Here is a 26,231-nt window from a genome sequence, read left to right on the forward strand (position 1 = left end):
TCATTTACTTTATTTTTTGTTTTTGATCCTTGGTGAGATGTTTTAGGATTCTGATGAGTTACAACATCAATTGTTACAAAAGCTTATTTGTGCCAACCCTGCTTTTACACAAATCATTTAATTTCCGTTTACCATTACATGATGCAATGTGTGGATGATGTATATATAAATATATCTTTAATTGATTCAGTTCTATGGTTGTAATCCATTCTCTGCACGGTCAAATGTTTAACTGCTACGGCATGATTGTAAATATTCGTTCGCTTGTCTCAATCTAACACAAAAACATGACGCTCCCTAACAGCCGCCATCTGTCTCCAAGCCCCGCCCTGCCGAGCGCGAGACAGCAGGGCGCCTGGAAACAGGTTCGAACAGCTCACACACACGCACACACGGTAACTCGCGCATCGAAACTCTTTATTCGCGCTTGACGCTCGCGTTGTTTTCTGCAGTCGCTCGCGGAGCGCCGTCACGGGCGCCGCTTTTTACTTTCCGAAAAGTTTCCTCCGGAGTACAATCCGACTCGGACGGATAACCGACAAAGGACGCGGCAGCGCTGGCGGGCGGGCGAGCGCGTTCAAGATGACGATGGACGCTCGCGATGCCGCCGCGCTTCTCCTGCTCGCGCTGGGAATACTGGGAGCGAGCGGACAGTACGGAGACCGCGGGATGTCGGTGCCCGAGCACGGCTTCTGTCAGCCCATCACCATCCCGCTGTGCACGGACATCGCGTACAACGAGACCATCATGCCGAACCTGCTCGGGCACACGAACCAGGAGGACGCGGGGCTGGAGGTTCACCAGTTCTACCCGCTCGTCAAGGTGCAGTGCTCGCCGGACCTCAAGTTCTTTCTGTGCTCCATGTACGCGCCCGTGTGCACGGTGATGGAACAGGCGCTGCCGCCGTGCCGGTCTCTCTGCGAGCGCGCGCGTCAGGGCTGCGAGGCGCTGATGAACAAATTCGGCTTCCAGTGGCCGGACAGTCTGGCGTGCGAGTCGTTCCCGGTGCACGGCGGCGAGCTGTGCGTGGGCCAGAACACGTCCGAGCAGCCCGCGCACCCGACTCCCGACGCGACGCTCCCGACGCCCGACCACTTCGCGAGGGGGCACTTCAAATGCCCCGCGTCCCTGAACGTGCCCCCGTACCTCAGCTACCGCTTTCTGGGCGAGGAGAACTGCGCCGCGCCGTGCGAGCCCAAGAAGCACCACGGGATGATGTACTTCAGCGAGGACGAGCAGAGGTTCGCGCGCATCTGGATCGGCATCTGGTCGGTGTTGTGTTGCGCGTCCACTCTCTTCACCGTCCTGACCTATCTGGTGGACATGAAGCGCTTCAGTTACCCGGAGAGACCCATCGTGTTCCTCTCGGGGTGCTACACCATGGTGTCCGTCGCCTACATCGCCGGGTTTCTCCTGGAGGACAAAGTGGCGTGCAACGAAAAGTTCGACAACGACTTCCGGACGGTGGTCCAGGGCACCAAGAAAGAGGGCTGCACCATCCTCTTCATGATGCTGTACTTCTTCAGCATGGCCAGCTCCATCTGGTGGGTGATCCTCGCGCTCACCTGGTTCCTCGCCGCCGGGATGAAATGGGGTCACGAGGCCATCGAAGCCAACTCGCAGTACTTCCACCTGGCGGCTTGGGCAGTGCCCGCCATCAAGACCATCGCCGTCCTGGCTGTGGGTCAGGTGGACGGGGACGTCCTCAGCGGCGTGTGCTTCGTGGGCATCAACAGCGTGGACGCGCTGCGTGGCTTCGTGCTGGCGCCGCTCTTCGTGTATCTCTTCATCGGCACGTCGTTCCTCCTGGCGGGCTTCGTGTCGCTCTTCCGCATCCGGACCATCATGAAACACGACGGCACCAAGACGGAGAAGCTGGAGAAGCTGATGGTGCGCATCGGCATCTTCAGCGTCCTGTACACGGTGCCGGCCACCGTCGTGATCGCCTGCTATTTTTACGAGCAGGCCTTTCGGGACCAGTGGGAGCAGACGTGGACCGTGCAGTCGTGCAAGACGTACGCGGTGCCGTGTCCCACGCACAACCCTCACATGAGCCCGGACTTCACGGTGTTCATGATCAAGTATCTGATGACCCTGATCGTGGGCATCACCTCCGGCTTCTGGATCTGGTCCGGCAAGACGCTGAACTCGTGGAGAAAGTTTTACTCCAGACTGGCCAACAGCAAACAGGGAGAGACCACCGTGTGACCGAGCGCTTTTCTAAGACTCTCTTGAGATGTACAGTCAATAAAAGCGCTTGTTTTCTACCTTTGTATTTAAATCTCACTTGGATATCAATCGCTCCTCTTGTTTTTTACTCAAAGGAACTTTTTATCCGCTGCGTTATGTTGATTATTTATACCTCCACCACAACGGGACAAATTTCTTTATTGGAATATTTTCGGTCTCGTGTGTCGTGCTTTTTTAAAGCTTGCATGTAAAACTTTATGACAGTCGGGGAAATATTCCAAGTTTATGCTGTGTGCTGGTGATTTATTGAACTGTTGGAATATTTTATGGAAACTTTCATTTGGAAAAGGAGTTAAAACACACAACCGTAAGTACTCACGGTTGAAAAAAAACATAAGTGCCTTCTTTCTTTTGGAACGAGAGTTGGAGCACACATGTATCTGCGGTGGTGTCTGCACTTCTTTCTAACTCAAATGAATAACACATTTGTTTCTGAACGCCTCGTGTTCTTTCTTGGTTTAAACTACTGCACAGCATTGACTCTGAAAGTACAGCTAGAAAACAGAACGGATGGGTTACTGTTCATTTAATGTTGGTCATGAGAATGTGACCTTCACCGAACAGTAGTTTCACAGAATCACGGCCCTGTGAGTGATGGAGCGATTCATTGACATAAGAACATAAATAAAGGGGTATTTGGCTTTTGAGCTCATCTCTTAAAAAATCCTAAATCATGGTTTTACTAAAGTAAAAGTCTAGTGGACATTTATGTTTTGGCAGATTGATTGTCAATATATCTGGGCTTTTACTACAGATATCATGGTTAAACTATGGTAAGTCCATTGTATGTGGTTACTATGGTAAATGAATGAAGTCATAAAGCAAAATAAAAATAGTTGTTTTTGAATATTTCCAGTCATGTTAAAGTGAATGATGTGAACATGAAGGGAATATCATGATGATGATGATGATGTCATAGATGGGTCGCCCTGAATCAGGGTTTCCTCGCATTTCATCAAGGGTTTTTTACAGAACACTGGTGATTGTCTATGGTAAACATCTCTGGTACAAATGCAAATGAATGTTTTTGTTTCTTTCTGTGTTAAAGTACATGTGCCTGTGTTTCAAATCCTGTGTTCTTCTCAAATGCTTCACGCATGAATTTAAAAAAGCATTTAATCTCACGACGAGCATTGAAGTCTATATTAAAAATGTCTACGAGTCTGTTTGTTATTTCTGCTTGTAATACTCTAAAAAAGCCCTTTATATTTATAGACAATAGTTTATATATTCACTTCTCTACAGAATAAAGCTCACATTTCTACAAAATGATCCTGTTTTTTGGCACGTTTGTTCTGTCTTTACAGAAGGGGGGGCTGTTTATAGATTATATACATGTACAATGCTTGTAGGAGATGAAATGTGCCTTCAGATCATTTGTGCTTTTAAAACAGAACTTGATTTCTTATTCTTGTTTTTCAATCACTTTCAAAAGAAAGAAAACATTAGTTTATCAGCCACAGTCCTGTTGTTTGCCTTTCAGATTTTTAGAATCTTAAATAAGTTTCAGAGAATCATTAAAAGAGTAGATAGATACCCCTGATAAAGAAACATTTCATCATCAAAACATGAATGTTGTGTCAATGTTTACTCTCATTTCCAATCCCTGTAAGCTGTTTAACTAACAAGAAACAGTTTTAAGTGTAAGTCATTGATCTTCTCTGTTGTGTTTTATAATGGGTTGATGTCACTGATGCTGAAGGAATCCATGTGTGGAGTTAAAAGGACTCTTGAGGGTTCGTGTTGTTTGTGTTTGTGTTTGTGTTTGTTGGCATGTAAACGAGCAGTTATTGTGTGGACAAGAGTCATGTGAAGAAGGTGGAGAGTGATGGTAAGTAAATGATTTTCATCTGTGATCTTTAAAAGTGTAGATATGACACAGTAAACATCATTACATTCATACATTTGGAAGACGCTTTTCTCCAAAGTGTTTATATTGTATGAAACTACACTATGAGTATGTGCAGCTCCTGAGATCGAACCCATGACCTTGGTGTTGCTAACATCATTCTCTAACCACTGAGCCACAGGAAAGCAGAGTAAACAGATTTGTTTGTTTATTGGGGTTTTTCACATGGAGATGAATAAATGATAAAAGAATTCTCACTTTTGGGTGAACTGTCCCTTTAAGGCATCTAATGATCTTATCAGCGTCCCAGATGTCTATAAAAAAATCTAGTTTTGTTTTTATGTATTTAATCTCGAACAATTGTAGAACAAAGATGATCTCTGTGTGATGATGCTGAAGACATTTGTACATCAATAACTGATAGTCTTTATTCAGTTTTTCTGAAGAGTCGTTGCATAAAGACCTCATAATTATATCATATAATCTAGTGTAGTGCTACTCGTTCTGATTCTGATGTTTCAGAGGTTTGTATTTGTGTGGGTCAATGTGAAAGCTGTTTGTGAAACGCGGCATTCCTGTGTGTATGTTCATGCATGTATGCATGTGTTTGTTTATACATGTGTTTGTAGACCGTGTGTGTTTGTCTTTGTGTGTGTGCATGCATGTTTGCGTATGATTTCTTTTATTTTATGGATTTGGCAGGCTCTTATCAAAAGCTTACATTGCATTATCCTATACATCTGTTTCTAAGTATGTGCAATCCCTGAGATCCAACCCACAACCTTGGCGTTGTTAGCGCCTTCCTCTAACCACTGAGCCACAGGGCAGCGTGTTTGTGTGTGTTCATGCATGTGTGTGTTCATGTGCGTGTGTTTGTGTGTGTTCATGCATGTGTGCGTATGTGTGAGTGCGTGTTTGTGTGTTCATGCATGTGTGCGTGTGTTTGTGTGCGTGTTTGTGTGTGTTCATGCATGTGTGCGTATGTGTGAGTGAGTGTGTGTTTGTGTTCATGTGTTTTTCATGCATGTTTGTGTATGTTCATGCATGTGTGCGTATGTGTGTTTGTGTTCATGTGTTTGTTCATGCATGTTTGCGTGTGTTTGTTCATGCATGCTTATCTTTTTGTGTTTGTTCATGCATGTTTGCGTGTCTGTTCATGCATGTGTTTGTGTTCATGCTTGTGCGTGTGTGTGTTTATGTATGTGCATGTGTGTGTATTTATGTATGTGCATGCCTGTTTGTTTGTGTGTGTGTGTGTGTGTGCGTGTGAGAATGCGTGCATGTGTTTATGTATGTGCATGCGTGTTTGATTGTGAGTGTGTGTGAGTGTGTTTGTGTGTGTGCGTGTGTGAGTGTGTTTGTGTGTGAATGTGTGCGTCTCTGTGGTTGAGTTGTGCGGTGGAATGTCCGGGGCTGGAGGAGGACGAATGAAAGCGGCTGGACCTGTAAGTATGTGTGAGACTGGACAACACCCTGTAAATCATCACAATCATGTCTCAGTGGACACACTGAAGTGTTTTGTCAGCAGAATGTTTGAATGTTTGTTACATGTGTGAACATGTTTAGTGAGAGTCAGGCTGGAGAATGTGATGTCTGTAGAGATAAGTGTGAGATTGAATCTGTGTTTTGTGATTGTGAAAGCCTTCAACACAAGCGTTCTCATCATCATGTCTAATAGGACGGCTGGAGGAATGAAGTGATGTTTCTGAGTGTAAAGAGCCGACTGACATGAATTGACCTGTGAAATACAGCTGAGAGAGAAACACTTTTGTCATCATTGACAGGCTTTGTTGTGTTATTGAAACATGATTTGTAAATTCTTTAGAGTTTTCCCATTGCAGTACTGAATGAGGAGCTGACGTGTGGATCTGACCTGATCATGTCACAGATATATGATTTGAGAAGATTCCTGTGTTTAAAGACAACAGGTAAATGCTGAACGCTTGTATTTGATATGATAAATGAACTGAGCAGCTCTGTTTTTATTATAATCCAAATATTCTGTTGTATCTGTCAAATGAATGTAAACATGCTAGAACGGCTTATATTATTGGATGAAACCTAAAGCAATTTGAAGGTTATCATATGTAGTTGTTTCCTAATGTTGACATTAAGAATTCATTTACACAAGTAGCAATTAAATATTTGCTCTCGTGTAAACAGAGATATACAATATTTCCAGTCTAGAACCCACTCTCTGGAATTCCCATCTCATGGAAAAGACAGAAAGACACTAAACTACAGTCAAACGAGGTTGTGGCACAGAATCAGGGAAATAATAGTACCTCAGATTTTCTTGGAAATCAGATTAGATATTAGATTTCATGATGTTGTTAGATGTTTCAGGAGACAGTATTTCTGCTGAGTTTGTAATACTTTGGCTAAGAGACTCGTCATGATGCTGTTTTATGTTGTGTATTCTGGCTTCAAGTTGCTCAGTTCCTCAGGAGGTCTATAATCATCCCCAAACCACCAAACACAACACAGATGGATTTAGAACATGATTTTGGATGGAGATTCTTTGATGGATGTGATGGTTGAACTGGTCATTTACACTGTTTATTGTGAAACGTTCAGAACGCTATGCTGATGTTCTACTGGTGTTGTATCAACATGTATATAATGTGTATAGTCTCGTACATTTGCCAGAATATTAAGTATAAAGAATATTAAGATGCAGAATTCTGTCTTATTGACAGACAATAACATTTATTTGTTAAACAAAACATCAACACTGCTGGGAACTTTCTAACTGTAAAGTTCATTGCACATTGAGTCTGAAATTTGTATCCGAAATTTCGGCAAGTTAAAATCTAAATACGACCTCAGGTTGTGTCAATCACATTTACACACTGCCTCCGATATTTTCATCCGTCACAAAAATCGGTCTGGGTTCGATTTTCTGCGTTTTTCGCATCCGTTTCAAACGTTTTGAGAGGCGTTTTGACAATTCAGAGACACCGTACAAACGAGCAGCAAATAGGAAAAAACGCAAACGAAATTTTCGGTGCAAAAACTTGAAAAGTTACATGACCTCTGAACCGCATAATGATTCTAATTCACATGAACAATCGCCGTCCACGCTCTTTTATTCCTCGCGGGGAAAGTTCGTTATTTCCGCGTCATTTGCACCGTCTACCGCGAGGTCGCATCTATTCGCATCAATGAAAAACACGTGATGCTAATTGGGGGAATCGATCGCCGCGAATCGGTCTTTGCAGGTTGAAAATATTTGTCAGCTCGCGTCACTCACACGACAATAAACAAACTTTCCCTCGAGTAATAAAGAGCGTGGAACGCGATTGTTCGCGTTTGGTGTGAACCCAGCATTCATTTGCGTTCGGTGTGAACCCCCATAAAGCAACATGTGTCCAGTCCCACACTGAGATGAGGTCAGTAAACAAATGTACAGTATGGAAGATATTCTCCTTGCAGTTCTTTTTAAGTCGTGTCTTCAGTAAGAATAATTTGTCTGTTGTTTAGTGACAGTATGTTTGCGTTCACATAACAGACGACAGATTCAAACCCTCCAGTACAGAAGTTGCTCGCTCTCCTGTTTTATGAAAAAAAATGTATCATGAATATTAATATTTTTGCAGTTTTTCCCATGTGAACAAATCTACCTGGAGTTAATTTGCACAGCTCTGCCGTTGGCACTTCTTACGCCGACTTTAATGTTAATTCATTTCTCTGTGTCTGTGCACTCCATATCTACACCTGCAGAGTTAAATCCCCAAAACTAACTCCATTCTTTCTGAATATTTCACTTTATACAGTGTTTTTAAAATCCATAAAAACAGCATGAGCTATGATAAACATCTACATTTGATATTTAATTGTTTACATTTCCTAGGTTAGGATAGTTGTGATCAAATAATGTCAATCATCAATGCAAGTGTTAATACTATTAAAGGGACAGTTCACCCAAAAATAAGAATTCTGTCCTCATTACACTCCCTCTTGTCATGTCAAACCTGTATGACTTTCTTTCTTCTGCAGAACACAAAAGGAGATATTTTGAAAAATGTTGTTTACTGGACTCCATTGACTTGCATTGGTTTTGTGTCCAGACTATAGAAGTGAATGGTGTCCGGTGCTGTTCGGCGACCAACATTCTTCAAAATATCTTCTTTTGTGTTCTGAGGAAGAAAGGAACTCATGCAGGTATGAAATGACAAGAGGGCGAGTAAATGATTACACAATCACTCTAATACTAGCTTATATTACCTCTGGTTCATTTATCACACATGAGATGAAGATGAAGTCGAGTGCATTGTGGGATATGTGTGTGTAGTTGGGAGTAAAGAAACAGTAGCTGATAGGATACACTCTTGAGGGACTCTCACATGAGGGATGTGAAAGACTCGCACTGGATTCTTACAGAAGTTTTACAGCATGCGGCTGGTCGGTACAGTTCATAACATCATGTCGGGGTCTGTCAGTGTGCGTCTCGCATGTATGAATGTCATTGCATTAAATGCAAAACATCAAAGCAAATGATGAGGTGCAGTCCATCACATCAACAGTGAACATCATCTTCTGTCTTCATTTCAATCGAATGTTTTCAAATGTTTTGCTTCTGCTTCTCTCTTTAAATGCCACATGGTTGATTATTCTGTGATAGAATTCAAAGACATTCAGACTTTATTAACATGCCGGGAGTGTTTCCATTCTTTTTGGCACTTTTGTATGTTTAAAAAGCTTGACGCTGAATTTAGTTCTGATTTGTCAAGCACACTAATGCACGGTGAGATGTTGATTTGTGGGATTCTGAAATTTAGTTTTTCTCTCTCGTGCCGCATGTATAATAATATATCAGTGTGGTTTCTGCTTTCTTTAAGAAACTGATGAAGTAAAGCGTCTCTCACACAACCTCTCTCTGATCACAGCGTTCACACTGACTCTGAGATTACAGACACACAGCAGAGAAGTGAGAGAGAACACGCAGCAAATTCAATTATTCCGCAGACCATCATCACAGCTCGGTCTACACAAGCATGTTAAATAGAAGGCAGATGGTTTGTAGTTAAAGAGATGTAGCTGAAGGCTTCAAGAGTTGCTCTAGTCCTCCACAGCTGAACATGAGGATTTCCATCACAGTCTCTCTGCGGTGGTGTTTGTCTTTTTTTTGTGAGTGTGTATTTGTAGGCGTACAGCTGCGTCGGGGCTTTTGCGCAGACGTCCAGAACACTGTTAATGTGAAACACAGAGACTGGATTTAAATTAAAGACAAGCCATCACATTTTCTGACACACTTCTGCTGGATTGAATGCTACGGCTGATAAGCATCCTGCTCACGGAGGCTCACGGGAAGAGTCAATAGAAACATGACTGATGGGATTTATTCTTAAACAACCTGATTAACTGAAGCAGAGCTCCAGCTTTCCTCCTGTATTCTGACTCAGAGAATCTACTGAATAAACTGAACCTGTGCGACACACACGCGCACACACACACACACGCATGCACACACACTCTCTCTCACAGACACAATGCACAGTAAGCCATTCCAGCTCACAAATTAAGACTTTTGCATTGTAACTTTCACCTTCAAACACATTTCCCAAAAATTCTCAGTCCCCGGAAACTGGACCTGGCTGATTTTATTTATTATGACTGTATACATTCTTAAAACACTTTTGAATTCTGCATGTATGAAAGGAAAGTTAAAAGCTGAATTTCGTGATGACGATAATAATGAGACCACTGAAATGAAGCAAATGGGTCTAAATGTCATGTGATTGTGTTGCAGGGAGATGATGATGCTGATTGGCTGGGAACTCCAGGGAAACTGAACGAAGAGAGTACAGGTCATATAAAACATGAGGAATGAGTCTATAAGTGTGACATCTGCTTTTATGGCATTAATGTGGATTTCTGTGTTGATGTTTTTATTTTGACACATGATCAGTGAATGTGGGTCATAAAGACATCCGGATGTTGTCAGATTAATGCATGTTCATTTAAAGATCAAAGTAAACCTCAAGGGCCCTGAAGTGCATGCTGGGTGTTCATAAGTCACAGTTCACGAGTTCACCTACACAGATAACAGTGATATAGATAGGGATAATGATAAAGCTTGGTTATGCGTATTTGGCATGCTGTCCGGGAAGCAGGCTCCGAGCTCGCCAGATCTATCCGAGCCCGAAACACTCTACCTTAGTACGGGTGAGTGCGCCGAGCTCGGAACCGGTCTGAGCCCAGAGCACACCCCCCGGGTTCCTGCAGGATAATGAGCTTGGCAGAGGAGCCGGGGTGGGGGAGGGGTGCTTAATCTTAGGAGAACGAGCAGGTAAGATGGTTTCCCTATTTATTAGCTAGCTCGCTAGGCTGATTGTGTATACGTTGTGATTGCTGATTACACACCAGCTGGCTGGTTATATGCTCCGGCTCCTCCCGAACTTTGTTAATTAAACATCATTTCACGAGTTCACCTACACAGATAACAGTGATATAGATAGGGATAATGATAAAGCTTGGTTATGCGTATTTGGCGTGCTGTCCGGGAAGCAGGCTCCGAGCTCGCCAGATCTATCCGAGCCCGAAACACTCTACCTTAGTACGGGTGAGTGCGCCGAGCTCGGAACCGGTCTGAGCCCAGAGCACACCCCCATAAAGCGAGAAAGTGGGACAGCCGCCGGAGTACGTATACCCCCCAACATGATGCCAAGCGCTGCGGAGGCGTGGCCTGTGTTAAGGTAGAGACGAGAGGATGAGGGCTCCTTGGGAGATGTTGTTTGTTATGGGACGAGAAAGGGGTAGGGGTTCCCCCGAGGATGGTTCAGACTGAGAAGATAAAAGAAGGTGGGTGCCCAATGCAGTGATGAGAAGTATGAATCTAGGAGGTGCTGGCAGTAGTGCTTGGAGAGATTGTAATATTAGGGTTTTCGGGAACTATCCAAATGAACGCTGCTTCATTGCTTCATGCCCCTGTTGTTAAGACTGATACTGGAAAGAGGCAACTGAAGGCGGGGGCCGGCTGTAGCAGAGCGCCTGATGGAGGCTCCTGCTGTGGTGATTGCTGCTGTGATGCTTGCTTCGTGGAAAGTTGTAGATGGCCGAAGGCGAGGCAGAAGCACTGGCCTCTGCGGAGGCGAATGCTGCGGCGACGCCGGCTTCGATGCCTCAGATGGAAGCTCTGGCCTCTGAGGGACGATCCCTGTGGTGACGATGGCTTTGACGTCTTCGATGGAAGCACTGGCCTCTGCGGAGGCGATCGCTGCGGCGACGCTGGCTTCTGCACATAAGATGGAAGCACTGGCCTCTGCGGAGGCGATCGCTGCGGCGACGCTGGCTTCTGCACTTAAAATGGAAGCACTGGCCTCTGCGGAGGCGATCGCTGTGGCGACGCTGGCTTCTGCACATAAGATGGAAGCACTGGCCTCTGCGGAGGCGATCGCTGCGGCGACGCTGGCTTCTGCGCATTAGATGGAAGCACTGGCCTCTGCGGAGGCGATCGCTGCGGCGACGCTGGCTTCTGCACATAAGATGGAAGCACTGGCCTCTGCGGAGGCGATCGCAGCGGCGACGCTGGCTTCTGCGCATTGGATGGAAGCTCTGGCCTCTGCGGAGGCGATCGCTGCGGCGACGCTGGCTTCTGCGCATTAGATGGAAGCACTGGCCTCTGCGGAGGCGATCGCAGCGGCGACGCTGGCTTCTGCGCATTGGATGGAAGCTCTGGCCTCTGCGGAGGCGATCGCTGCGGCGACGCTGGCTTCTGCGCATTAGATGGAAGCACTGGCCTCTGCGGAGGCGATCGCTGCGGCGACGCTGGCTTCTGCGCATTAGATGGAAGCACTGGCCTCTGCGGAGGCGATCGCAGCGGCGACGCTGGCTTCTGCGCATTGGATGGAAGCTCTGGCCTCTGCGGAGGCGATCGCTGCGGCGACGCTGGCTTCTGCGCATTAGATGGAAGCTCTGGCCTCTGCGGAGGCGATCGCTGCGGCGACGCTGGCTTCTGCGCATTAGATGGAAGCACTGGCCTCTGCGGAGGCGATCGCAGCGGCGACGCTGGCTTCTGCGCATTGGATGGAAGCTCTGGCCTCTGCGGAGGCGATCGCTGCGGCGACGCTGGCTTCTGCGCATTAGATGGAAGCACTGGCCTCTGCGGAGGCGGTCACTGCGGTGATGCTGGCTTCTGTGCCTTAGATGGAAGCACAGGCCTCTGCGGAGGCGATCGCTGCTGCGACGCTGGCTTTGGCACTGTGATGGAACTACTGACCTCTGTGGAGGTGGTCACTGCTGCGACGCTGGCTTCAGCTCTTGTGACGGAAGCATAGGCTTCTGTGGATGATTCTTAGTTGCCGCACTTGGCTCCATGCTTGAAATGGGAAAGCTGGCCTTGGCTGAGGCTGTTGCTGTGGCAACGCTGGCTTCTTTGCTTGAAACGTAGTGTTGGTCTCTGCCAGGGTAGTCGCTGCTGCGATGTTGACTCCTGCTGTTAAAACTGCTGCTGCAGAGCCTGAGACTTGAGCACTGGCCCCTGAGCCGGCTGAATCGGCGGTGAGATCTCCTGTAAGTGAGATTTCGGCTGGCATGGAGGATGTTCGAACTCATGCGTGTGAAGTATGAATTCTCTAGATGATCTTGGAAATGAGGGTTCGATGAGCTTCCCTGATGATAGAGCGATCGGACCTGATGTAGCTCTTAAAAGCTTCCGATGTCCAGCGCCCTAGTGCTTGGATTTGAGAGTGCGAGAGGCCTTTTTGGGCTGCTGTGGTTGCTGCGCCTATGCGGAAGGAGTGGCCGGAAAAGTGGTCTGCAGGGATACCGGATAGGAGCAGGACAGCTTTGAGGTGCTTTTGGAACCAAAAGCGTGTAGCTGGGCGGTTAGACTCGTCGACGAATAGAGGATCCGATGTGGTTGTGGTCTGGGATTTCCTGAAGTGGAGGTAGGCTAGGAGGGTCTGATAAGGTTGAATTGGTGAGTGGAGATTGAATATGTAAATGAAATGTCCTCTCCTGGTTTGGTCCGTCTTGCTCTGTTTAATGGAAAATGACATAGTCTCTGAATCGACTACTGACAGGTCGGATACCGTTGGATGGGTTAGGGGGTTGAAAATGGATGTTGTGGAAATTTCTGAACATCTTAGAAATCCAAAGAATGCTAGTATAAACATGGTGTCGAGTGTGCGATCGACGTGTTTGGAGTGGTATCCTTTACGAAGGGTGGAAATGCATCTGGTCAATATATCCAGGGTTATGGGTTGCCTTGCATCCTGGCGAGCAGGCTGGGTACGTTGAATGCCCTTGATAAGCATAGATGTTTGGGAGCTGGCTATGGCTGCGGAAGGAGAATTGAATATGAGTTTGTGGAAGAACTGGACTCCACTCATGTAGCCTTTAATTGAGCTGGCCTGGAGGTTTTTTGAAGAGTTTAGGAAGGAGATGAAGGAGGTGATGGTGATGACAGAAAAATCGGGAAAGGGAATGTTGAATGCCAGGTGAAAAGACTTGAAGCTTTTCCATGCAGTTAGATAAGATTGGAGGGTCCTGAGGGAGACGGCTTGGATGATGGAGTTTAGAGAGGCATCGATGAGGGTTTTTAGGGGGTGGTTAACTGGAATATCAGCTCCGAATAGGGAGGTACCGGTGTTGGCAAAGGATCTGCTTCGGGTGCCAGCAGCCTGAACTTCTGGAAGGCAAAACGAGAAAGGGCGTCAGCAATCTGATTTTTTGATCCGGGAATGTGTTTGGCAGTTAGAATGAATTGGTCACAGGCTGAGATCCAGATGAGGCGTCTGAGGAACGGCATTATGGCGGGGGAGTGGGAGCGGCCTTTGTTAATACAATGAACAGTTGCCTCGTTGTCACAGTGCACGATTATGCTGGAAGCTGACCACTCTTTTCCCCATAGGGATGCTGCGACGACCAGTGGATATAGCTCAAAGAGAGCTGAGGATGCTAAAGCATAAGGGATCTCTAAAACCTGGGGGGGCCAGGTGGACGCGAACCAACGGCCTTGGTAAAAGCCTCCGAAACCGACGGAAGGGGCGGCGTCTGTGAATAGGCGAATATCGACGGGGGAAGAGGCCATGTCACTGTAGAAAAATGACAAGCCGTTCCATTGTCTGAGGAATTTTATCCATAGGCTCAGCTCGTCGAGGCAGGAGCTGGATATGGATAACGAGTCCTCTAAAGCGTGTGCGGATGACGCGAGAGAGAGGAGGTGTGAAACGAACGGGCGACCTTGCGGGATTATTCTCATCGCGAAATTTAGATGGCCGAGAACAGACAGAAGCTCGCGTTTTGAGCAGAGGGGATTTGATAATAGGGAGGACGCGATCAAGATCGTTCTATCGATTTTCTCTTTCGGCAGAGAAGCCTGGAATTTAAGCGAGTCTAATTTAATTCCGAGAAATTCGATGGACGTGCTGGGACCTGAAGTTTTGTCTGGGGCGAGGGGAACGCCGAGATTTTTGAAAACCTGTTGGACTTTTGCTAGATGTGCAGCCGGAAACGAGTCGGGAGACGAGATGATTAAAAAGTCATCCAGTAGGTGGATAAGGTAGGGAATTGCATAATTGTTAGAGAGAATCCAGCAAATTGCCTCCGACAACATGTCGAAAATTTTTGGGCTGCTTCTGCAGCCAAAGGTGAGACGGACAGAAAAGTAAAATTTATTGCGCCATCGAATGCCGAAAAGGTGCCAGAAGTCTGGGTGGATTGGCATGACTTTAAATGCTGATGTGATGTCGACTTTTGCTAGCCAAGCGCCATGACCGGCATGTTTTATTAAAGTGATGGCTTGATCGATGTTATGATAGTGCAGGGAAAATTCCTCGATCGGAATGAGGCTATTAATGCTAGGGAAGGTAGAGCCGTGTGGTGACGAGAGATCGAAAATGAGGCGCTTTTTTCCAGAGAATTTACGAGTCGCTATGCCAATGGGGCTGATCCGAAATGCAGGAAAAGGGGGAGCGTCGAAGGGGCCAATAATGAAATTAGCGTCGATCTCCTTTTTAATGAGGAAATCGACTGACTCTGGTTCGGCGAGCGCAGACTGGAGGTTGGGGCATATTAAGCTGTGTGACGGAAGACTGACGACGCCGGGGTTGAAACCGTTCGAGAGACCGGTCAGAAGATAGTCAGTGAATTGAAAGTCGGGGTGCAAGGACAATTCTGAAGACAAACAAGAAATGTTCACGGGAGTCGAAAGGTAATTTTTTAGTTTTTTATTCTGCGTTTGAGACAATGGGCACACGATTCGTGCGTGTGCTCCGCTACAAAATGAGCACACATGCAGGAAGCGACAACGCTGCCTGACGCATCTTCCGGCGTTGAAATTCCTACAAGCCTCCAAATTGCCAGGTTGCCCTTGGGTTTGGTGAACTGGGCGGGTTGGCAGGCGCGGAACAGAGCAGGTAGACTGGGGAGGCGAAGCTGAGCGTGGGGGAAGAGAGGGAGTGACTAGGGGACAATCTAATGTGGTATGCGCAACTGAGCGACACACCGCGCATGTAATATTGCGGACGCCCAGAAAAACCCTGTTATGCAGCTCAGTGTCCAATGCTCCCCAGTAGGGGCACTGGTTCCACTGAGCTATACGAATTGCACATTTGGCGGAGAAAAGTCTGTGATACGTGTAAAAATGCGCGCCCCCATAGGAGAGAGCGAGCTCTGCCACGATAGCGAGATAATCGCCCAGCTCGCGTCTCCTATGAGGGAACGCAGTGCAGATCACGTCAGTGTAGCGGGAAAAAGCAACGATGAATTCGGGGAAAGAAAGCGTGCGGGTGTGGTTGGGTGACTGATTTTTAAGCGTGAGCGACAGATCGCCGTAAGTGATCTGTCGCTCGTTTGACGGAGGTGATAAAGGTGAGAGGAGTAAATAAAGATCTGTGTCCGCACCTGCCAAGATCTGTGACCTGATGTTGCCTGGGACGGGGGGCGGTTCCAACGCTGGTGCGTTGATTGGCACTGGCATTGCTGTCGCTGTGGCCAATGTGAAGCCTGATCTGCTCTGCGGGAGAGATAAAAGGGAGGGGATTGCAGCCGCCTGAGCGGCTAGCGGAGCCATGCTCGCGCTAGCGGCGGCTTCTAAGGGGGCGGTGAAATGGCTGATGACCGGCACCTGCATCGCTAGCTGAGGCAGCCTCGCGCTAGTGGTCGATGGGGGTGCCGTGGGCCAAGAGCCAGGGGCAGGGAATGGGTGGGATAGCACTGGAGCTCCGAGTGCTGGTGAGCCGACGTTTCTTGGGCGGCCCGCAGTGTTTACTGCTGGCGTGGTGTTGGCTGGAGGTTGGAGCTGGCCTACTGCGAGAGGGACTAGTTGCTGGAAAACTTCGACCGGACGGTTTGAGGCGTCCGGGAGATCCGTGGCGGTACCTGCGCTCGCGGAGGGCCTGCTGTGCCGGGTTGCCGGCGGACGGCCACGACGGGCCGCATTGGTGGATTGCCCGGGCCGGGAATAGGGGGAACCACGAGCCGTGCCCGGCTTGTCAGTGCTCCTTTGCGGAGCTGACTTTGGTGGGGCGGTGTCGGCCAGGGAAGAAGCGTAGAGGCAGTAAAGCTCCGCCTTGGTCATCCGCCTATGGAACTCGATGTCCGCGTTGGATAGAGCCAATCGTAGGCCCTGGACAGTCCATTTATGGATGGCGGGGATCGTGTTGTGCGTGGAGGTGTAAGAAGAAGCCGGTGAAGGCGGCGGACGTCTCTCTGGCACAAGTGATGGAGTGTCCCCTCTGATTTTGGCCTTGCGAGGTGCGGAACGTCGAAGCTGGCGGCCACGTGATGAAGCCGGGGAATCAGCTACCGAATCCGACCCTGAGCTGGAACAATGGGACGCGCTCGTTGGCGCTGAAGGATTGCGGTCTGTGGATGCGTCGTTAATGACGGGGGTCTCGGACATAGCGTCTAACGTAGGAGTTGGTGCTTAATCTTAGGAGAACGAGCAGGTAAGATGGTTTCCCTATTTATTAGCTAGCTCGCTAGGCTGATTGTGTATACGTTGTGATTGCTGATTACACACCAGCTGGCTGGTTATATGCTCCGGCTCCTCCCGAACTTTGTTAATTAAACATCATGAATGAAATGTGTTTAATGCCCCAGTGAACTCCTCCAGATAAATAGACATCAGATTCATCACAGACGGACGTCTTCTCTAGAACGGCTCCATGAATGAACAAAGAAATGATGATGTGAAACTCAAGGTGAATGATGTCCACTGCTGACAGAAAGGGGTTTTCTACAGCTGACGTCATACAGATATATTAGTGCTATTTAATCAATATATATTTTTTTGACATCAAGTAATTATATGTAATGTTGGTAAAACTTCAACGTCAATATCTGCGAATGCAAAAAGGGTGTTAGTAGAGGCTTTATATACTCCGAGTGTTGGATGATGATTGGCTGGAACTACTTGTAATAAAAAGTCTTTCTGGACTAGACCATCTGACCAATCAGATCATTGAAGGCTTACAGAAAGTAGTGATGAATCGCCGAACGAATCATTTGAGAGTCAGTCAAGAAGTAAGGTAATAATAACTGCCTGTTTCTAATAAATGAAAGTGAATTTACACTGTATATGTATGTGAACAATAAACCATAGAAATCACAAAATATTTACTCAAACATTACCCGTTTCCTGGAAAAGAACCCTAGCCGGAGTTTACTGAAGTCGTGCCACTCGGTGGCCATGTTTGCAATGTCTCTGGCCAGATATTTACATCATGAGTCCTGTCTATTTAAATGGGGAACACATAAATTTCTCAAATCGCTTGAAAATCACAATTAAACAGCATGTTTCCAATCAGTGATTAAACTTGATATGGACTATCATAACTTTGATTTTCTAAGCTTAAATCACGCTAAAATCACCTTTCTCCAGGTCCTCGCCCCAGAGAATCCTCAGTCTTTACTGACTGATGATTGGCTCATCCTACTGGAAGGCGGGACTTCCTTCATTAAAGGCCATATTGAGCGTTCCATTTATCGCCATTCATTGTGACGTTTGTGGCACATCTTGATAATATTAATATCTTTGCTGGAGTAAAGACCCATTTACACCAAGAATAATAATAATAAATAAATAATATATAATAATATGAATTTTTATAAATGTATAATAATTATAAAGGGATACAATACTAGCATGCATACCAATGGTCAATAATGTCATGTTTATTCATCAGTATCACATTTTAAATGCGTGACCCCTTTAAATTGAAATGAATATTGATTTGCTGTAAATGTTTTATCAGTTGGAAAAACATCAGTCTGAAAGTGAACCATATGCTTCTAAGTATCATTATTGTTTTAGTTGTTGTGTGGACGCTGCTCTTCTGTTTAGAATGATTTTTAATATGTTATAGTTTTAGTTCTTGGTGTGAATGGGTCTTTAGAGAGTGTGTAACAGAGACGTGATGGTGATTTAATATCACTTTACTTAAACAAATAAAGCAAAAGACAGTTCTAGAGAGTCAGTCGGGGCCGTGAGAACGCAGCAGAGATCTGATCCAGCACAGGATGCTGAGGGGAATTAAAAGAAAAATCCTTTAATTAAAACCACCGCCGGCCGCTCGGAGGAAAGATACTCCACTTCCAGAGAGAAGACGTGTGTGTGCTTGCCAGCCGGAACAAGAGTAGAACAAGATACAATGAAGCTTCTGTGTGTCCTGTTTCAGTGTGTGGGGGGGCAGGAACAGGTCAGCTCCGGGCGAGTTGACCCTGAGCTAGCGTCATGTGTGTGTGTGTGTGTGTGTGTGTGTGTTCAACACTCTTCAGCAGTCTGGAACTTGTCACATATGTTCATTATAAGCAGACAGATCTCATCCCTCATTCACTGCCATAGTAGGGGAAATAAATACTATGAGGGATGAGATCTGTTTGCTTAATGACATTCTTACAAATATCTTCCTTTGTGTTCAGTAGAACTATGAAATGTATTCAGGTTTGTACAAGTCCAATAAGAAATTCTCTTGTGTCTGGAAGCACACGACGGTTAATAAAAAACGATATCATGTTCATTTTGGCTGAACTGTTCCTTCAAGGTTCCAACCAAACAGTTTTTGTAGCCTGACCTTACACAAGAAACTTTCGTTAGAGAAACTTATTCTCTCTAGTTATTTAAAATATCTGTAATAAATATGAAATAAGATCTATTCTGACGCTTTAAAGAATGCAGAACACTGATCTGAAGAACCTGCAATGAAATACATCCCAAACTGTTTTTAAGATTTGACGGAATGTCAGTTTAAAAATGTTTTGAAGTTTATGTATAGAATTGCATTTGTAACACAAAAGTTATGATTTCCTGATCTTGAATTCACTGTCAGTCACTTTGGATAAAATCATCTGTCATATAATGTTAATAAAAATTTAAAAAAGTATAACATGAACACTCCCATACGTCACTGTAAACCAAACCACCAAATTTTCTATAATCCAGTTAAAAGAGATGTTATGACTCGTGGGTGAAGCCTCAGCACCAGACCCTGACAGGAAGTGATGTCATCAGTATCTGCTCTCAGCTGGCACATCACTCACATTTAAGTGATTCCCAGTATGTTATCAGATCAAAGACAGATTTGTGTGTGTGTGCGAGTATGTTTGTGTGTGCCTGTGTGTGTGAGTCTGCATGTGCGAGCGTGTTTGTGTGTGTGTGTTTGCAAATGCAGTTTTGGCATTTCCAAAGATAGCCATGCTGACATTTCCATTTCCATTGACTTTGATGTTAATAATCCCTCACAAGATCCTGAAAGCCAACTGATTGTTTGTGTGCGCATGTGTGTGTGTGTGTATGTGTACACATTCTTATACGTAACTAGGACCTAAAGTCCTGAACATATATAACGAGATTTATATAAAGTCATATCAGTCATTTTTGACCTGGTGAGACATGTTTTGGTCCCTATGAGGAAAACAGCTTATAATTCAAACTAAATGATGTTTATTAGAAAATATTTGAAGTGTCTGTTTGTGTGTCGGGGTTGGCTGAACACTATCATCTTTTTTTTCAAAGTAAAATCAGTAAACATTTTTTGTGGATGCTATGTGTGATTTCTGTCATGAAACGCTACATGTTTTATGGATATGTGTTTAGATGTGATTCTTACATATGAGAAAAACAACACAACCTTCTAGACATGTTTACACATCAGTCAGTGTTGAATGAGTCAGATGGATTTGTGATATCAGAGGAAAGATATTTGACAGAAGGTTACAGAGAGAATGTGATGTTACTGACATACATAGTGAACGTTTGTGACTATAGTGACGTGTATAAAACGATCAGTTTATATATATATCTAATGTTAAAATGAAATGTTCTTTGTTGGTGCTGTATTGTTTCATAAAGAACCTTTAACATCCACACAAGTGTACTGTTGCACAAAAGGTTCTTTGTAGAGAATAATGGTTCTACAAACAATAGAAAGTAAGAAAGACTTCTTTGACGTGACTGAAGAACTCTTGTTAGCGTCTTTATTTTTTCAAGAATGTTTGTGTAGATAGTGTGTATGTGTGAGTTAGTCTGTCGCAGCTCCATTTTTTCTTCGCTCTGTTTGTCATGTGTTTATATGAAAAGTGCAAAATGATTTTAATTGTTCATCACATGTTGAGGTCTGATCAGATATTCTGGTGTGTAGCAGGAGTGATGGATGTTGTCTTGCGGTCGGGAGAAACTGTAGTTAACTGTTGGAGAGAAACCGATGCAGGAACAGAAACCCAGACAGATTTTCCCATCACACACACACACAAACACACACACGTCTGTCACGGTGTATTCTTACATTGTTGTTGTGTGCAGGTGTGTTTGTGTGCTGTGGGCGCTTCACTTCACATGTGAATGTCTTTACACTGATCTACTTTCACAGATTTGTGCGCGTTCACTGTAGCTAAAACTTAACAAAAAACACATTCTGGCTTTAGTTCAAATGGTGTAGTGACTGGTGACACTAACATTTTTCCGTAGGCACAATTGCAGATTATGTTCCTTCAATTTACACATACATCTACAATTTAAATTGAGCAAATGCTGATGTTACCAGTCACCACAAAATATTGATTTAATGTCTTAAACAGTTTATTGTGTTCACTACTTATATGAATTAATATACTAGATTTATATGATAAGTATATATTTTATATTTCCCTGAATACATTACATTAAATTTACATTTATTCATTCGGCAGATGCTTTTATCCAAAGCGACTTACAGGTAGGAGAGCATATAAACATTTTGTCAAAAGTACCGTTAGAAAACCTGATGCAGGTTAACTGTAATAGATTTATCAGGAACACTTTGCAATAAGATTGTTTTATTGACATTTAAAAATGTACATATATGAGATAACAATGTGGAATATAGTTTTTTTTATTCATGTTTCTTAACATAAATACAGTTGCTCATGTTAGTTCACAGTGCAGTTTGTAGTTTTTAGAGGATCCTTTGACAGAAATGCAGTATAATATCTATCTACATGTTCAGAGGTGTATAAAGATCTTACATAATGACGCATTTCATAAATATATTATCTCATTCAGCAAAGAAGTGAAAAAGAAGTGAACCTCACTGAAAGGTGCTGCTAGATTTCACAGGCTGGTCCTTTAACTAATGTTATTACACGGCTGATTTGAATGTTTGATTCTGATTGGGCCGTAATGGGTCGTTATTCCCAGATAACGACGCTCAAAAGTCATAAAGCACGACAACATCAGCAAATCATTTTGACAGATTTAATATAAATATGTCTTTTAATAACATATATGACATTATATTTACAAATGATTAAACTAGATTGCCTGTTTGTGACATTTGAACGTCGTTTCTGATCTTAAAACTGAAAGTAAACAGCTTTGCCTCACAGAAGGTCTGCATCCGGAAAAAGCACGAGCTAATAAAATATTTCATGTCAAGATTTTCTCTCATGTGTCAAGTAGCCGTGTAATAAGCAGGATAACGTACAAGCAGTCATCTGTTATCGCGGAATAAGCCCCTTCTGTGTGACACAAGACAGTTATTTCTGACATAATGTAACCGGAACGAACCACACCTACACCAGGCGGGCTTCAAACTGGGTCGGTTTGGCATGGGAGTCGGGCGCTCTAGCGAGGAGGCTATAGACCGCAGTCTCTAGTGTCTGTAGCTAGAGAGTCCTTGAGGTCGGGAAGTGAGGTTTACACACCGCACAGCTCTACACTAGCTTGCCTCCGTTACATTCACCCCCCTAAACCTCACTCCCAATCCGGGTCACGGCACCAATGAAACCTGACTGTAAAGTGTTATCGGTGTTTATTTTTTTGCTCTCCTCGATGATAGAATCTGTAACTTGAAGGGAGTTAATAATATGTTATTTATATGATCGTTTTTAAGATTTATTATGGTGTTGCATTTGTCACATTTGCAGTTGAAGTCAAAGTCAGGTCAGCATGATGATTTACTGTATAATATATGAAGGAAGTATAGAATCTCTCTCTGCCCTTCAGCTGCCGTATCATTTTCTTCTCTGTTTCCTCAGGAAAATATTTGAAACAAGCAGGTGTTCATAAGAAGGTGTGAAGACACCTGTCATTCAATCATGTTGAGCTCAGTGATTTACTTCAGGCCTGAGGTGAGGGAACCTGTCTGTGCACAGATCTCTGTCAGGGGACGGGACGGGGTCACGCTTCATTTGGGTTCTGAGAGCAGCTGTCAGACTCCAGTTACAGGACATCCGTTCACAAACACCTCCTCACTCTTTAAAAGCTGCTTTCAGTTCTGTGGATGAGAGGAAAATTAAAGGTGGTGTGCATTAAGAACCTATCATTTTCCTCAAGTGTTTTCTTGCTTCTAAAAATAAATCACTTTATTTCAAGTCCACTTTAATGCATACCCAACAAAGTACACACACACAAGTCAAGTGCATGTAAATGCACACAAACACACACACACACACACGCACACACACACACAAGTCAAGTGTACGTTAATGTACACAAACACACACACACCTACACGCGCACACAAGTCAATTGCACTTTAATGCATACTCCACATCAAAAACACACACCTACACACACATACACAGACACAAGTCAAGTGCACATTAATGCACACAAACACACCTACACACACGCACACACACACTGTGTTTGCCCTGAAGGGCTGAAGCACACTGAGTTTGTTTCTTGATTCTGTGACGCTGTTGAGTGAGTATGAAGCGCTGCACACTGAGAACGTGTGTGTTTGAACGCTTGAGAAATGTCCTCTGGATTCACCTTCCTTTGACACGCAGCTGTCTGGAGACATCACAAAACAAACTTCAGCGAGCTGTCGTTCTCTCCTAGGATGCTGAAATAAAGTCTCACGCCCAAACGCTTCTGATGCTTCTGATGCAATCCAAACGTCTCCGCACACATTCTCATTTCAGAACAACAGCTTACAATATTTCACAGATTTAATACAACAGAACCTTTGGGTCTTATGTAAATTCATTGCACGTATGACACACATCACAGTCCTGAGGTCTAGTGCTTGGTTCAATTTAAATAGAATGCTGGGACAGTAGGACCAGGTGCATTGTGGGTAGTCTACTTTAACTGTGGGTATTTCTGCTGTTTTCTGCAGATTACAATTCATTTTTTTATGTTTGTTCTAAAGCTGTTTTGCAACTTTGCTAAATTGTGAAATGAAAAGTTAGTGATAGTGTACTAGTTCAATACCTTTAACACATTTCAGCTGATGAACATTCTTAATAAATTAAGGGTGTCGTAAAGCATTCTGTCAAAGGTTCTTTAAAGAATCGTATCTTTCTTACGTTTTTATATCCCGAAGAACCTTTTTTCACCACAAAGAACCTTTTGTGAAACAAAAAAGTTCTTCAGATGTTAAAAGTTCTTTGTGGAACCAAAAGGTTCTTCTATGGCATCGAAGAACCTTTTAAAGCACCTTTATTAGGCTTTTCACACTTGAAATGGTTAACCCCTGGTTATTCTTAACCCCAGGTTAACAGAATACTGGATTATCTGTTTCACGTTTCACACTGATTGTTATTAAACAGGGGTTAAGAGATAGCCCTGGGTATTCATAACCTGATGTTTCACACTGTACATCACTAAACCCTGGGTTAACCTTATTATTTGCCATCGGTTTCTTCGGTCATGATTGGATAAATACTGCAGCGTCAAATTGACTGAATAAAAATAGTGCGTGGTCCCTTTAAATAACCGAATACCTCATTCTACCCCCACTGCGTTTCACAGTGCACATGTTTGGCACCGCAATGCGGGTTAATCCTGCTTCAGAGCAGCGTTTCATAACCCCAGGTAAATGCAGGGTTAAGAATGAAGATAACACAGGGTTAAACTCGGTGTGAAAAGTTTTTACTCCGCAAGTTGTGTTTATGAAGTGAACTGTACTTATAGTTATACTGTTTATATATTACACTCTTAGAAATAAAGGTGCGTCAAGATGCCAAAAAACAACCTATTTTGTCTAAATTGTTCCATAAAGAACCTTTAACAAAATTTGGTTGTTGCAAAAAAGGTTCTTTACAAACAACCTTTGACTAAAAGGTTCTGCATGAAACTAAAAATGGTTCTTCTATAGCAACGCACCTTTATATATTATAATAGTGTATATTGGCACTTTAACGTTTTTCATATTTGTGTTCCTAATTGTTCTTGAAGTATTTTTAAAAATAGACTTCAAATCTATTTCAAGAACACTTCCAAACATTTGGGTTATTCTTCTCTTTATTATAGTATCTCACGCAACCAAATGTATATGATGCTGCTGTGCATCAACACAACACTGTGAAAAGCCTCATATATGAAAAGTATTTAATTAAAAGTATATATTCTTGATATTTTATGTATTTTTAAGCAGTATATATCTCAAACAACCGAATGCAAGCTGAATAAATGAGTGGATGACAAACACCCCTCAGGTGTGACTCTCTGGCCTGTTGTAGGACATTGAAGGACGCTGTCATGTTCATCAGAACGTGTTGAAGAGCCGGCGGCTGAAATACTACAGAATGTTCTTCTTGTGTTCACCTCTCGCAGCTCTTCCAACACTGCGTCGTCTCTGAGGACCAATTCTCATGTTTCACATCGCAGCGAGACGCACTGATCCCGCGGGAGACACCTGAGATGCTTCATATGCCAGAGAAAAGAGCAGATCTGAAGCTGCGGGACGGACAGATGAGATATATTGTGACTCCCCACAGGTGTGTGAGAGATCAGTCTTTCATTATAATAGTCCCTTTGGAATCAGGAGTTTGGAGTAAAAGACAAACGTAACATTAGATGATTCAGCTGCTGGGCGTGTCAAAGAGCTTCGCTGTAAGATGATTGGTTGGTATTTTAATCATATGTATTTTACACAAACATTTGAACAAAACACAATCAACAGAACTTTTATAACCCCATTACAATTTTAAACAAGTAACTTTAAGATTGTATAATTTGTACAAGATTGAATAAATTTGATTTGATTTCATGACACCATCACTTAATACATGGTTATTCCATGGTACATGTATGATAGTTCTTCATCATATTAGACAACGTGTACTTAAGGGGACAGTTCTACCAAAGCTCTGTAATTCTGTCATCATTTTTTCTCTCTCATGTGTAAATATGTATGTCTCATTCCTCGGTGGAACACAACAGAAGATATTTTGAGAAATGTTTCTGTGGTTTTGTGTTCATACAATTTTGTTTGTCAATGGGGTTCACTGCTGTTTGATTATTAACATTCTTCAAAATATCTTCTTTTGTGTTCTGAAGAAGAAAGAACATTGTACAGGCTTGACATGAGGGTGCATAAATGATGTCAGAATGTGAAAGGTTCCTTTCGTGAACTGCACCTATGACAGAAAGAACATGTGAGGACTGTAGAGACGAGCAGACGTCCATATTCTAGAATGTGCTGAGCTTTCACAGGAATTCTGTGGGCACACATTCTCTCGTCTTCAGACCCCAGACAGCGGAAAACTCACAATCAAGGTTGTGGTTGGCACGGCTGTACACATAAGGAGACTCTGGCTTTATTCCACACAGCAATTTTAGGCATCATGGGTACTCAGACCCAAGAGAGAGCGTCTGAAACAGAAAGTGGCTAAAGCAATCCCATCATGCATTACAACAAAAACTCCATCTGAAGATCGATTCATAGTTCAAAACAGCAAGAGAAATATTGACAAA

The 26,231-nt window shown here is 44.1% G+C and overlaps 2 protein-coding genes across 2 annotated transcripts; one reads left to right on the forward strand and one right to left on the reverse strand.

The window, feature by feature from the left end:
- The first annotated feature begins 447 nt into the window (after positions 1-447).
- fzd1 (frizzled class receptor 1) lies at positions 448-3,522 on the forward strand. The gene has a single exon (XM_056761724.1). It carries the CDS (start codon positions 583-585, stop codon positions 2,206-2,208), a length of 1,626 nt encoding a protein of 541 aa, XP_056617702.1. The 5' UTR covers positions 448-582; the 3' UTR covers positions 2,209-3,522.
- A 10,121-nt stretch (positions 3,523-13,643) lies between these two features.
- Positions 13,644-17,074, reverse strand: LOC130432405 (uncharacterized). Its single transcript, XM_056761744.1, has one exon. The coding sequence runs from the start codon at positions 16,947-16,949 to the stop codon at positions 13,644-13,646; it is 3,306 nt and encodes a 1,101-aa protein (XP_056617722.1). The 5' UTR covers positions 16,950-17,074.
- Positions 17,075-26,231: the final 9,157 nt, after the last annotated feature.

Source organism: Triplophysa dalaica, chromosome 12, assembly GCF_015846415.1.
Source record: "Triplophysa dalaica isolate WHDGS20190420 chromosome 12, ASM1584641v1, whole genome shotgun sequence".
Lineage (NCBI taxonomy): Eukaryota > Metazoa > Chordata > Actinopteri > Cypriniformes > Nemacheilidae > Triplophysa > Triplophysa dalaica.